This window comes from Pezoporus wallicus, unplaced genomic scaffold (assembly GCF_028554395.1).
Source record: "Pezoporus wallicus isolate ANWC-B61680 ecotype Strahan unplaced genomic scaffold, APGP_CSIRO_Pwel_v1 contig_8693, whole genome shotgun sequence".
NCBI lineage: Eukaryota > Metazoa > Chordata > Aves > Psittaciformes > Psittacidae > Pezoporus > Pezoporus wallicus.
In genome coordinates, this window is record NW_026641814.1 from 380,137 (window position 1) to 395,232 (window position 15,096).

At 39.9% G+C, this 15,096-nt stretch overlaps 1 protein-coding gene across 3 annotated transcripts in view; it reads left to right on the top strand.

The window, feature by feature from the left end:
- The window catches only part of SMPD3 (sphingomyelin phosphodiesterase 3), a 115,665-nt gene that overhangs the window by 85,847 nt on the left and 14,722 nt on the right, over positions 1-15,096 (top strand). For all 3 annotated transcript variants that reach the window (XM_057425418.1, XM_057425417.1, XM_057425419.1), the window contains one exon: positions 10,638-10,713. In XM_057425418.1, coding sequence (XP_057281401.1) covers positions 10,638-10,713 — 76 coding nt within the window. The remainder of the gene's footprint in view (positions 1-10,637; positions 10,714-15,096) is intronic.

A 15,096-nucleotide genomic window follows, 5' to 3' on the forward strand; every position in this document is an offset into this window, starting at 1 on the left:
ATAAAGAAAGCAAATACTAGAATCAGCAGTCTGATGATAGTTTGGTATTTCATTTACATTTGACATATACAAAAGCCTATCCATATCTGAATATAAATTTCCAAAAATTGGGTCTAAGCTTTTTATACTGTACTTTTACATGCTGTTTATAAAACAGCTGAAGTTTGGTTTTTTCATCATAAAGGGCAAAATCTGAAGATACATGTTGTGCACTGTAAACATTACCAGGGTCACATGGACTGCCCTTCAACATATGCATTTATTAGGGATTAAGAGATTAAAACCAATCTGCTTTCAGCTGCCCATTGCTGAGTCACTGTTTTGCTCCGCTGCCAGGCAGACTGCAGTGTTTCCATTTCTCTTGTAGGAAATTAAGCCTCTTTTCAAAATTCCACTGGGATGGTGAGCTTAATTATGGATTTGAGTTGTTAAATAATGTTACCGTTGAGGAGGGAATAGGGACCAATTATTATGAAGATTTGAAGACAATTACATTCTTTTAAATATGACAGAATTCTGGCCCTGTTGAAAGTCCATTTTTCCACGTCTGTGTCATTCTGGCATTCTGTACTTTATACCTAAAATATTTTTTCTGAGTTAAGTTTGTTCTGATATGAAATGCCTTTGTCTTAATTGTACAGTAAGTGATCATTGGTCATTTCTTTCACACACACACAAAGTAGGAATTACCTATTAAATTTTAGCTTTGAAACAAAATAGGTTTAAAGGTTTTCTCGATGTAGTGCTTAATGAACAGCTGAGGATATGTGGGTTCCGGAGACAAATGCTACATTAAGTTAAGGCCAGGTTTGTTTTTTCAAGACGGTGAGAAGCAATCCATTAACTACAGAAGTCTCCCGGTCTTACACTGGGATAACAGCAAGCCAGCAAAGTGTATCCTAACTGTGGCTGAAGGTGTTCTAGCCCTTCCAAATGAGCAGCTTCTATTAGTGCTTTTAGACACCTCTTTAGATTTTGTATGTATCTAACTCATGTAATCCAGTCCTACATCTGAGTTCATCTCAGTATGGTTTCAAAGATAGTAAGAGAGCCTTGCAGAGCAGGAGTCTCCCAATTGTTTTCCATTCAGAAGTGGTATAGAGTTAGGCCTCTGTCCTGTGCAAACTCCATGTGGGAAGCATAGCGTTCCCTTTCCTGAAGTAGCAGAGACATCAGTTGAGCTTTGTTTTGGAAGTGTTCTTACGAAGCTGCTCCCCTTGCACATGTTCCATCCCTGTGTAAAGTTCCATCTCTTGCTGTTTATGTTGTTCAAAAAAATAAGAGTGAGGGGAGAAGGCGTGCATATTATGAAAATATGGATAAAATCACTTAATGTTTCCACTCACTGGGAGGACGAAGCCTGTATTCAAATCTTTCTGAACCTCAGGAAAGACCTAACATCCAGACTCAGAAGAATATTCATAGAAAGAAACTGGCACTCATTAAAGAGTATGGTTTGTCTCCTTACTACAAATATAACTGATAAGGAGATGAATTAAAGGTCTCGGAACAAAACATTTAATGAAAGTTGCATTATTTTGAACAAAAAGGCAAAACTGTTTGCAGGAGTTGTGTCACAGAACAGATCCCTACTGCCAAGGTACAATGGTTTCACACATTTTTTCCTTTCAGAATAGGTTCAGTTTCCAGTGAAGAGGAAATTATTTTTCCATTGCCTCCCTCTTCTCTGCCCTGCCTTCACCATCTAGATTGTTAAGTTCAGGTGGAGATTTGGAAGTATTTGAGAGATTTGCTTAGTCATACAGAGTTATTTTACCCAAGAGACTGCCAGAGCTCAAGGATTATAATTAGTAGCAGTAATAATAATCAGCTCTTGTGTACAGCTATTAAGAAGGACATAGAGCTGTTGGAGCAAGTCTAAAGGAGGCCACAAGGATGATCAGGGGCAGGAGCACCTCCTGTATGAAGACAGGATGAGAAAGTTTGGCCTGTTCAGCCTGGAGAAGAGAAGGCTGCGTGGAGACCTCATAGCAGCCTTCCAGTATCTGAAGGGGGCCTACAAAGATGTCGGAGGGGGACTCTTTGTTAGGGACTGTAGTGATAGGAAAAGGGGTGATGGGTTTAAACTTAAACAGGGGATGTTCAGGTTAGATAGAAGGAAGAAGCTGTGAGTAGCTATTGTGTAAAGGCCATTTTTTTCTGCATAAATGGAGGACTAAGCTGCATTCAGCACTTTGATCTCTTCAGATTCCAGAAATGTTTCTGTTGCCAATCTGAGGTTCTAATTCAGATTTAGAGGGACACAATCACATTAAAAACAGATTCTAAGAAGGGGGGAAATGTCACTTGCACCTAAGTGATATTTTCATGTCTGAAATGTTAAACCACTGTTAGAAGTTGCTGCTGAACACTCAGAGGAGGAGTTAGCAGATGCATAAATCAGCCAATCCATTTTCATACTTTGGCAGCCTGGGCCCTTGGGAGACTCTGGTGTGGCTCTGTTCTAGCATTGCATGTCACATTAATTTAAAATGCTCTACAAAAAGAGCCCTTGATTCTGCTGTGTAGAGTTTATAACTCCAGTTGTCTGTTGCTGCTGCTCTGCTATAGAAGAGAGGATGGAAGTAGGACTGACGCATGCTGTCTTGTGCTGGTGATGCCAACTAAGAAGCTGGCTTGTATGTGTCTGTACATAAAGTGATGCAGATTGCAGTGTTCTTGGTTACTCTGCAGCTGTTGGTTTGACACACTCATGATTTTAATACACAGTGGTTTGATGAATTTAAAGGCAGTTTTAAAATATAAGTCCCTTTCAGAAACCGGATGATGACTGTACAGTCAAATGTAGTTTAAAAGGTATCAGTGAGTGCTGAGCAAAAAGTGTGTAATGCACCACCTGTTTGTAATTTACCAGGCGGCTTCAAAATGTCAACATTGATGTCTAGATTGAAGGATTAGTATGTAGCCTTCATCATGCTGTCTTTCAGGGACGTTGTGTAAGAGTTAGGGCAGTAGTGCCATAAAACCAGAAAACATCCTTAACTTGTGAGACTCCTTAACTGAAGAGCTTGTCAGTATTTTTCCAGATGTATCAATCTAATAAAAAATTGATACATCTAATGATACTTTAAAGATTCATCTGGCCAGGGTGCTGGAACATCTAGTTAGCCAAAGTCATGCTTTGCGCACAAAGGTTGGACCAGATGATCTCTGATGTCCCTTCCAACCTGGGATTCTGTCATTCTATGAATAAAAACTGTCACTTGTGCTGACAAATTCTGCCTCTCTCTTATCGTTAAACTGTAATGGCTTTAACATAAAACCTGTACCATATGACATGTAAATGCATCCTTGGGGTGGGGAGCCCAGAATGGCTGTTAAGTGAGGAAAAGTTTTGGAATGAGACTGGGATATATGGAAGTATATTGAGTAGATGGCTGTTCTTCCTACCATTCTTAGGAAATTATTCTGGGTTTTGGCATCTGCCAAGAATTTTAGCAAAAATAAGAATTCTTGCTTAAAACAGAATTATGTGAACATAAGACCAAAACCACAGTCTGATGTGCGTCATTTGAACAGCTACTAGTATTCTAACAAAATCAAAAGGAAAAACTGTCTTGTGGGTTTTCCTAAATTTCTGAAAGAACTTGTTTAATTGATATTAATTCTTAAGCTTATTAACAGATTTACTTTTCAAATTCTGTGAAAATTAATGCTGTTCTCAGGGCTCACAGTAATTGTGCAGAAAAAATGCTATTATTCATTGCTTAAAGGAAACCTAGCAACCTTTGCTTTATGTGCAAAGCTCAACTTGGTTTTCAAAAGAGCTGGTCTGGTAGTAGCAGAGGGGAGAAGGAGCAGGAGCTCTGACTGGAAACCTGCTGTGAATCATGGGTTTTACTGTTTGCTGCTCTCAAGGTGCTTGCTTTGAAAGATAAAATGAGGGTTCCCTGAACCAATCTCTGTGAGTCTCCTTTTTGATGCTACTGATACAGATGCAGGTTGCTTGGGCAGTTAAGCTACCTTTACTGTCCCATGCCAGCTTGTGTGTGTTGTGGCTGTGAGTGAAGGGGGAGCTTCAGCTCCACACTTGCACAAGATACTAAGGGGAAGTTATTTTACCCAAAGATTATAAAGAAAAGGGGAATGCCTTTTTTCTGACCTCAGTATAAGATCATCCAGCAATTCCAGTGGTTAGATTTTTCTTTCCTTGATCAGTTGTCCAGAATCTACAGTTAACCCAAGATGGATAAAAGAAATGTCTAGTGGTGTTCATGAATTTATTTAGATAACTTTAAAGCTGTGCCATTTCAACCACAAGGGTAACCTAAACATTTCCCACATGTTCAGTTTCTGCTATAAAATGTTAATGCAGGAACTGGATAGAGTCCAATGAACTGCCTGAGACCTTTTTTTTTTAAAAAAAACAAGACCTTCCCATGGCACTGTACCATGTTCCTTCACTCGATGTAGTTAATATTATTAATCAGTCTTTTTCTTCTTCATTAACGGGGACAAATTAAAACTGCTGTGCAGAATGAAATACAGGTTTGAGAGAATTAGATGTGGTCTTCTTCCTCTTCAGAAGAGGAAGAGCCCTTCATTCGTGGTACCAATTTTCAGCCACTTTCCCTCACATAAAAGCTTTAAGGAAGCTTTGCCAAATAACTGATTCTCGGAATTCATGGAAAAGTGATTGTTGTTATGTGGGAGACGGGGAAAAATAGGATCTTAAACTAATCAAGTGCAAATGTGGCTACAAAGAGTTTCGGTACACCAAACCAAATTTTAAGCTGACCTCTATAATATTTTAAATTTCTTTATTTAGCACGCCTAAATAGCATACGTATAATAAAAAATTAGTGATTTAACTAATGCATCTTTTTTAGAAGCTGCTTACATATCCCTGAAGGCAAAAGGCACAAGCTGTCAAAGTACCAAAAATAAGATAGACCTTTTACACTAGGTCTAAGCTAACCAGAAAGCTACTACAAAGAACACAAAGTACAGGAATAAAATACATCTTTCTTGGATGTTACCACTAATCCAATTCATCCTGGTGTGTCAGGAAGGTTTGAACTGTTAATGTGAGCAGTTTCAGTTTTCCTCGGCATCTTAACGCTAACAGGAGCAAGCTCTCAGGCCCGCAGCTGGGCTGGTTCTTCCAGTTAGCTGCTTGGTGCTGACTCTCAGAAAATTGCTGAAATAGAGATAAATATCCAGGAGGAGCTGATATGATTTGGGAGATTAAGGAAAAGTTGTACTGAAAAGAAAGATAAACTCTGTTTTACACTTCTTTATCTTCTCTTTCTCAGTCTTACTCTTTGCTCACTATAATTGCATATGATGATATTCCCATGGGAGTTGCAATTGGGAAGTACAAGCAGTGTGCTGTCACCAGCACATTTTGGGACACCAAACCCAGAAGGTCAGAACTGCTAGCATGTGTGGAGGTATTGCTCCTTGTGCATATATTTGCTTGTCTGCAGCAATTCAGTTAAACTTTATGCTTCTGTATTTTTAATGGAGCTTCTCTTGCACTTAACCAATATTGGCCACATATGGTGAGTAAGTCACATCTACTGCAAAGGCTGTGTCAGTGTTCTTGGCCTGGTGTGTTTCATTTCAAAGGAGCTCAAGGCCCTGTTTAGATGCTGTTCGTTACAAATGAAGCCTTCAGGTGTCTATTTCTAAGGGGAAAGGGTTTCCCCACAGAGCATGCAGGTGCTTTTCAGCCTGGCTAGTTTTCCTTCACAGTATGAGCATCTTTAGTTTGGTTCTTGGCATGACCGTAGCTGTTTGCCGTAGAGCTCTATAGGAGGTGTAACCTCTTCACAGGAATAATACAGGAATCAGTATCAGTTCACATTTATTCCAGTGAATAAATGTGGCAAAACTGACACCTTCATGGTCAACTAAGCTGACGAAATGAAGGGGTTTGCTCATTTATAGTCCAAGATGTGATGAAATGGTAACAGCTGCAGCTAGAGTGATTCTGTGCAGCATCCCATCTCTCTGAAGGACTCCTAATGTTGCATTCAGATTATTTACCCTTCCCAGCTTTGGTTTTGTTGGTCACATGTAGGCTGTGGGGTGATAAACTCTGTGGAGCTCTTTTTCAAGGAGTACACCAAAATTTTAGCTCTCTTCTGGTTTGCACACCTGGATTTGTTCACCGTGATGGAAGAAGCACTGGCATGTGCTCAGAATTGTTTGTATATGAGCCCTTCATATGGGAGAGTACACACTGAAGAAACTCTTTTGTATGTTTTTGAGTGTCTACCTCCTGGTAATGTGAAGCTTCTAGTTGCTAAGTTTCTTTCACAACAAACCTTTTGGTTTTGTCTACGTGTAATGGGTTAGTGTTTGAGAATCTAGTTTGATTCTTTGAGTGGGATTTCTCATGTATGGCACAGCGCAAATGTTTAAGCATTAAAAAACATTTCCTTCCAAGTGTAGCTGATCATTTATTAACATAGCAATGACATGTCTGAAGCTGGTTCTTAAGCTGGTATTGAAACACTGCTGGTATTTAGGTAGCATTTCCTGTTTTTTATTGTGAAGTATCTCTTGATGCTTTTCTTGATATACAGATACAACAGAACTGTGTGTAAATATAGAGACATTGGTTATGTCTGCAGCTTTGTATATTTGCTATACATGGTAAACATGAGATGTGCATATTTTTTCCTTTACTTCAGAAAATTTTCATGACAGCAAGTAATGTGATTGCAATTCAAGTTATTTCCTTCACTCTAGCTCTAAAATTTCAACTGTTGCTACTCATTACATTTTTTTCTTCCTGTCAACAAGAATCTTCCTGCTGTAGCCCTGAGGACTTGCTACCTTTCATGAGCATGATGTATTACCTGATACCAGTCTCCTACTCAGTTGACACAGGACAAGTTTTTGATACACGACTGTAGAAATATACACCACTTTGTGCAGTACAGTACAGCTGATGTAGTCTCTCCAACAGCTTGTACTGAGGTGCTACGGCACAGAGAAAAGCACTTGAGGTTACCCATAAAAGTTCAGAGCTGTCAGGTTTGCGCTTCTTATTTAATTTATAGGGAGGGATCAAATGTAAATATGTAGCAGTAGAAACTGATGCTTTGAATTCCAAATACAACCTAGGAGACTTTCCCCTTTACAAAGAATAGCTTTTCTCATCTGTAAGGAGCTTTTTATGCCCCCCCAACAGCGAACAAAATGTAACGTTCAGTGCTGTACCAAATCCACTCCTAGCTTCTGAACTTTTGCAAACTTAAATAATCAAACTTAACTTTTCTTAAATGGAATATATTTTGCATATTTCAACATAATATGGAAAAATGTTCATTTGTTTCTGTCAAAGTTGCATAATTGAAACACTTTATTAAACCACAAATATGTTTTATTTTAACTTTTCCTCTAGGTAATATCAGAGTTTAACAGGGTAACACATACAACTTTTTCCTCTTGTAATAATTATCCTGTTTTAAAACATAGGCAAGTTGTAAATATATTTAGATATTACCTTTCTGTAAATTTCCATAGAAACAGATGTGCTTCTCTTCTAATCTATGACACAACTAAGATTATACAATGACTTTTAGAAAGTTGTAATTGAAGTAGTTCCTGCAGAAGGGTAATTCAGTAAATGTATTATTGACACATTGCTGCTACTGTCAAACAGTTGAGGTGAACTTAAGTCAGGCTTGTGGTGAAGGAGCCACTGTGGCTTATCATCTTACACGTATTTTCTTTGCAAATGTGAATTTAGATGTTTTTATTCTGTATTAAGCAGCAGAAGTTGTTTGTGATATGACCTGGTTTCATGGAAGTGGAACATTTCTGCCAAATCCCTGTTGCAGACTGACATGAACACTCAGCGTTGCCTTCCTGAAAGACTGCCACGCAGCTGTTTGGGCCAAGTCACCGCAACATAACGTACCCTTGGAAATGGAACAGTCTAAAAGTAGCTACACTCTTTGGCCACACAAAGGAATGGTTTTGTGCAGAATTACAGAGCTTGTAATATTCTAGAGGTCAAGTGTTTTTCCTGACTGCACATCCCACAGTTCTTGTCCATCTGTGAAACACCAAATTAGACTGAATAATTACATTTTCCTTACTATTTTACTTCAGATCATATTTAATACACTAGTGCTTCTACTGTAGCTGGGAATTGACTAAGGCTGCAAAGGTATTTGTTTTCTCTCCTAGCAGTTGTCACAAATATTTGCCTCCATTAAGATTATACTCAGAAGGACTGTGGTTAGTGGTTTACATCAATAGTACCACTCAAAATAACAATAAAAACCAACCCCAGCCAAAAGTCAAAAACATTGGAGGAAATGTGGGAGTTAAGCTGCTCTGCATATACTTCCATGCTGTTACTTACCTCCTTAATTCTAATTATGTTAGTGTCTTCAGCTCTTGCTTTTGAGTTGTGTGGGTTTTTTTTTAATTAGCAGAGTCCTTAGGAGAGGCCCTCTCCTTTTCGCCACAAGGGGTGTGTAAAGCAGCCCTTGTTTCCAGCAAGTGCAGAGTCCTGGGGCACTGTTCCTCCATGGTGGTAACCCCAAGGGGCATTTGTTGCACTCACCCAGCTGCCTGTAGCTACAGTCAGTCTTTTTTCTAGGCCATTTCTTGTCGTTCTTTGAGAGTGAAAGATCCCAAGACCACTTTAGTATGGATCTGTGCACACAGGGACAGTGCATGCAGTGTATTTATTTGTGCTTAATGCAAATGATGCTGCTGCTATGCATTAATTAGTTGATGAGTATGAGGCCTTTTAAAGACACTCCATTAAGGCTGCACAGGAAATTCTAAAGGCAGTTTGAGCTGACTTTTTTTTCTCAACTGTAGCCTATGTTTGGAAGTTCAGCTTTCAGACTTAAATCTTTTATGCTTTTTGGATACAGACACTGACACTGATTCCATCTGTTGTGGTTAATAACAGGATTACAAACAGCACATTCTTGCTATAAGGCAGGAAACTTTACATGGAGTATTTTCAGTGCGGTTACAGTAGGTGGCACAGAAAGACATACAACACACTTTTCTTTGCAGCAGGGGACACTGCACATTTGTAAACTAGCAGACATTACAATATATAGTTTTCAGAGTTGAAGAGAAAATCTGAGTTACAACATTTGGAAAATATAATTGATACATCTGCCTCCCCTAAATAGTAGAGGTTATAATTTGGTGGTTTCCCACTGTTGCTATTGGAATGGCATATGTTGCAGGAAAAAGCTGGAGAGAACAATCCTTTTAATTCACCTGTGACATTGTAACATATTCACACCAGGGCACCCTGAGGGAGGAAGAAAGAGGTCTGCATAGTGAAGCATCTGTAGTAGTCTCAAGCAGCCATCCAGCAGATCAGGATGTCCTCTGAGTCTCTGCTACACTCTTACAAGTTCAGGAGAATCCTCTGGCTTAGGGGTGGATCCATCAGTGACTGCATGTATTTTCCCTGTCTTGGTTTAACCTTCACCTTCCCTGAAGCAGGTGAACTGTATGGGCACAGCAATAACAGCACCATCGATACCCATTTGGAAAGCTGTCTAAATGAGGACTGAACAGGCTGAGGACAGAATACTGCAAGTTGTTTATTACATACTCTGCTAGTTAGAACAAAACCTGAAAGTTTGCTGAGTACAAATAACTTCCAAATTCACTCACTGAAGAGCTGACTTTCCAGTTATAAAATGAATCAGATGGTTCTTGGATAGTTGAAAACCAAGCTGACATAACTGTGTCTGTATGAAATGGAGCTCTGCTTGTTATTTAGAGGTGTCAGATGAAATCTGAACCAAGCCTTGTGAAGAAGAGTCATCTGTGGTTTTGTTTTCTGAGCCCTGGGTACAGCTTTCCTCAGTGGGCATTTCCTTTAGTAGTCCATGCAGTGTTGCCATGTTAACTACTAAGAGGGAAACCATATGGTTAAACTAGTTTCTTGCCTCAAACCAAATCTTGATTCTCCAATCACTGGAAATTCTGATTTGCAGCTGTGTAAGTCCTGAGCTTCCAAACCCTTCAATAGAGGTAAAAACCTAAATCAGAACTTGGTTCTGATTTGGCTGTGTTTACCAGCAAATATATATTTAAAAGACTGTAGCACGTGATACAGATGAGGAATCATACTATGTTCCAGCTTCCCTGGAAGCCCTGCTTCTTCTGTGAGTAAGAGCAGCAGCACACATTGTTTTTTCATCTGGTTGACAGACATGGGGGCTGCTGCTGTGCACTGAAGAATGTAAACACTTTGCTGAGATGTAGCAAAAATCCCTAACAACTTTGTAGAAACATGGAAAAAATCCATCAAAATTTAAAACTTGCTGTGGAATGGAGAAAACATGGTCTAAACCCAGTATTTATATCATGTTTCATCCTTTTCCCCAGCCTCCTTTGGCATATTTCACATTGCACATTTTACATGTGTTGCAGATCAAAATAGAAAGGTTGATGTGGTGATCAGGAGGGAGGCAACATGCTAGCAGCAGTGGGACCCCAGGAAGCCCCAGTGGGTTTTCAGGTGTGTGTGTTTTCAAAATGGAGCCAAGATGGAAAGATTGGGGGAAAAAAAGGCCAATACCATGTACAGAGGTTGCACGGCCACAGTAGAAGTGGAGTTGTACGAGCTTTTCCATTAATCACCCTTTTATTTCTTCCTTCCCTCCCAGGTGCAAGTGGGAAGTACACCTCAGGACCAAAGAATTGTGGGATACATTTCCTGCACTCACTTGCAAGCTATTGCAGGTACTGTACTAAATTGCATATCCTACTAGGCCTGTGGTGGTGTTCTTGTGCAAGGGTAACAAGCATTGCTCCTCCAGTATTTCTGACATGGTGCAGTCTGCACTGCAAATAGCAGTGAAATAGTCAAGCAGGGTAAAAAGTATATCCCCAAACCTTTCCCTTTTCCCTCTTGGGGTAGTTAAGTATTATAGGAGACAAACAAAAAAATATGCCTTGAGAGGTTTCCTTCTTCCCTCTTAACCAAATGCTGTTATTCTAGCATATACATTGCTATCATTACTCAAGGGCATTTAACAGCCCATACTGTGAGTATCAATATACAAACGTTTGTTTGTATATAATCAGGGGATTATCTGAAGGTATAACGGAAGGTATACGGGACAGCAGAAATCAGCAGCTGGCATAAACCCAGATTCTCTGGGTCTTGACCTGTAAATTTCATATATGAACGGCAAGCAGGCTAATACACTCACTGAAAAATTTTCCTGTAAGCAATCCCATTATAACATTTACTACAGCACTCCACAGCTTGCTGTGTGTCCTTTGTTTCATGAAACAGTATTCTAAGGTCATTAAATAAGGTTGTGGTGGAGCCTGTTTCTCATCAACCATCTTTTATGACCTTTTTTTTATGATAGTATCTCAACATTCAGCTCTCATTTAATCTAAATATTCAGAGCAGGGCTGAGGTAGATGAGTGGCCTCATCTCCATTTTACAATCCAAATCCAGAAAGCAAATTAATAAAGTCTATAGATAGTAGGGTCATTTTATTCCATTTTTAGTGTTCTGATGCGTATGTTTTGAAATTGAGACACTTCTCCATTTGAGCTGTTCATCCCAACACTCATCAATTAAAACTGACAAATATTTGAACAATTTGGAGATGCCTGTGGAAAATTTTCCACGTGTCTCTCCTATCTTTTGTATCAAAACTATCAGTTCTATACTTAGTAGGTGTAGGAGTAAAATAAAAGCTTTATCTCCAAACCTTTACTTTGTGTAAGATTAGATTAGAATGTAATTTAACTAGAGGGGTGATGGATATCCTGACGTTTTCCTTGATTCAACTGCTATTCTTGTGCTCCTGAATGCTGGAGAGCACAACACAGCCCTCTTGGACTACCTAGACAGCAAGTATGCTATGGGCTGAGGCCAGTTAGCAATCTGTTACACGTGGCAGAAGGTTGAGCCGATGTGCTACAGCATGTTGAGGTTAACCTGGTCAAGCAGCTGGCTCCTTTCCACTTCATCACTTCATTCATTTCTCTGCAGCTTCAGCTGCAGACAGACAGACTTGGGAACAAACTCAGCAGTCCCTGAAGTACATTAGAGAGACTGGGTAGTGGTAAAGAAGAGTCATTAATTTTTCAGCTACATTTTAACAACGTAACATCCTTCTCTGGTTTTCTATTTTAAACTCTGGAATTATGGTAATGTACCATGGGATTGCTGTTGTGGAGCAGAGATTTGTTGCTGTCTCGTTTAGATCATAAACTTCCATTTTCAGTCCTGTTCCTTTTTATTACCTAGTCATGTATTCTCAGCCTCTGATAACTGCATTGCGAAGTCCCTATAATACTGAAAAGGAAGATGGGGGGAAATGGGGAAGTAGTGTTCTATTTTCAAGGTCAGCCTAAAGCTTTTTCAAGGGTAAAATGCAAACTTCCATTTTCCTTCTTACATTATTGCTTCATATTTTTAGGCTTTCCAGGTTCAAACTATGTTCAAACAGAGCACTCAGTGAGCTAAGAGTATGACTGTCCTTTAATATATCATACTAGTTTATCTAATGAAATGGAAAACTAAAGTTCATGTGTTTGGCAGAGCTGTGCCTTCTGATTTGTATAATCTGATTCATAACATTTCACGCATTTAAAAAATTATCTAAAAAACAGTTCAGCGATGTAGAGATGTGATATCTGTAAAAACATGCACTGTTTAAAAGGTCAGCCGTTTAAATCATCCAGTCACACATGGTGAGTGCAGTTTGACTTCCCTTTAGGATACATAAACTTACACTTGACAGTTCTGATATATGTGTGAGTATAAGCTGAAGGGATAAACTTCTTATGGTCAAGGATGAACTACTACTGCTTTTCTCAAGAGATGTGCAGCTCAACTCTGTTCTGAACAATTACTGTGTTTTCCGGCCTAACATTCACCTTTTTCAATAAAACTTCAGAATGAGATGTAGCTTGTCCTCTCAATTCTCTACCCATTACTGAATGCTGCGATGAAGCAGCTCTTCATTTGCACTGTGGAAATAGCTGCATTTCAGTGACAAATGAAGAGATCCTTTAATGAGGCTTAAATGTAATTATTTTCCAAGGGGCTATTAAGTTTACATGGCTCTTTTGTGTCTTTCAATTAGTCAGTGATTAATGTTTTGGACAGGTTTTGCTGCCCAGAATCCACCCACCTCCCTTGTAAGTCATGCCTTTCAGACACCTCACCAAGCCATCAAAAGAGAGCAAGCCTCCAGCTATTCCAGCCCCCCTCAGATAATGTAGCGTGCTGGATACTATCTTGGAGTTCATGTCCCTGTTTTGTGGTTAGTGTGAATCTAGTTAGCACCACAGGTACTGGCAACTCTGCTTCTCTAGCACCAGTTTTGGGTTCCACAAGTTTACACACAGCTTAAGCAGAACTCAGATCAGGACTGAGAAAGACCCCTCAGAGTCTGAAATTCTGACTGTGCCACCAGGAGCAGCCTTGGTGCTAAGCAGTGATTCCAGATATGTTTCTAAAATAGCAAAGATGGTATACCTAACCCCTGGCAGCCTGCCCTTACCTCCTTCTCTCAGCTGGGCTAACCATGGCTGTTGTAGGTTGTGTTGCACTTGCAGGAGATCTGACCTAGCTCAAAACTAACCCAGCAGAGTAAGGGGAGTGGGGTTGGGGGGTGGTTGCTGCTTTGTCTTTTTAGGTAGTTTGTTTTTGTTTCCCCAGGCTGTCCTGGGTTAAGTCTGTTGCAAGGGTGGGGGTCTGCTTAACCTGTCACACAGCCAGGTGTGCCACAGCCCGTCTCATGGCTAAATTGAAGCCTTTGGGTTTGGCTTGGAAACAATTTTTCTTTTGACTAGGCTTCACAGCCTACACTTTACAAGCTCTTTTTGCTCCTCTTCCCCAGCTCCCTGATGGTATATCCCATAGCACTTATCAGTGCTGAGAACTCTGGTTTTAAAAACCTTCACTGAATGTTTTGATTTCCTCTGCCTAGGCTTGTCAGCTGCTTTGTTCAGCCACCGCAGTGCTCCTGCTAACATCTTTCAAGAGTAGGACAAAAACAGTCATCTTCAGTGTAATACAGTACCTACCTTCAGTTCTGACTAAAGCCAGGTTTTCACTTAAGCATTTCCAAAGTGAATGGAAAGGGCAAGTACGATTATGCTATAATGAACAAAAGTGAAGTCTTTATTTATGCTGGCTGAGGTTTCCCACACTATGCTTTCATCTTGCCACAATATCTGAAGCTGGAGGGAACTTGCAAAGAGTTTGGAAGTGCTGACTGTAGGAGCCAGTCATAACACAATTATTTGCATTTTTCCAGGCCAGTTACTGAGGACAAGAGTGTAAAGCAATTAGTCCAAATCAGTAGTCTCTGGTTAATCACTGGTGGCAGTCAGTCAGATCAGTGTTTCTATCTGAACACTTAATTAGAGCTGAAGGCTGGAGGAAGAAGTTGAATGTTAGTGTTGGGAGTTACTACCAAGGTCTCTTCTGTTAATACCTACTGCTGCTATTTCATGTCAGCAACAATTTCTGAAATGTCTGTCTCTCTGGAAGGTCTGGCTTCAGGTTTGGCTTCTCTGTTCAGATGTCCAATTAGATATGTTACCTTCATTTCCAAAGATCTTGATTATGGGCACTGCTCTGAGTCTCACTAGTACCTTCTGCCTACAGATACATGCAGTATTGCTATGCCACTCAGTAATCCGGATAGCGACAGCTTAATATTATCTCAGAAAACAGTTATGTTTGAATCGCAGTAAAGGATCCCATCTTGTGCCATGGAAATGTAACTCACTTCATTGTACCTGCTCCATGTAGTGTACTGGAGTGCAATTACTTCTATGACCTCTAGTGGGAATAGTCAGAGCTGCCAGTCTATCACAAATTCTACAGTTCTAAAGAGAAATGGAAATCATCTGCCTCTAGAGTTCCAAGGCTACTATTTTCCTGTACAACCCTGAGACTCTCTGGTGTGCAGTGCTGCTGCAAAGGCGCAGGATTTTTACCATGCAAGATGTATGTCACCATGTAGGCAATGGCTTTTTAATAACAGCAATGCACATTACCAAACACCTTTTGCAATATTCTCCGAAATGGTTTTGCCTTTTGTTTTTCTCAAGAGTTTTGTGTTTTGGAGAACTCCTCCTTT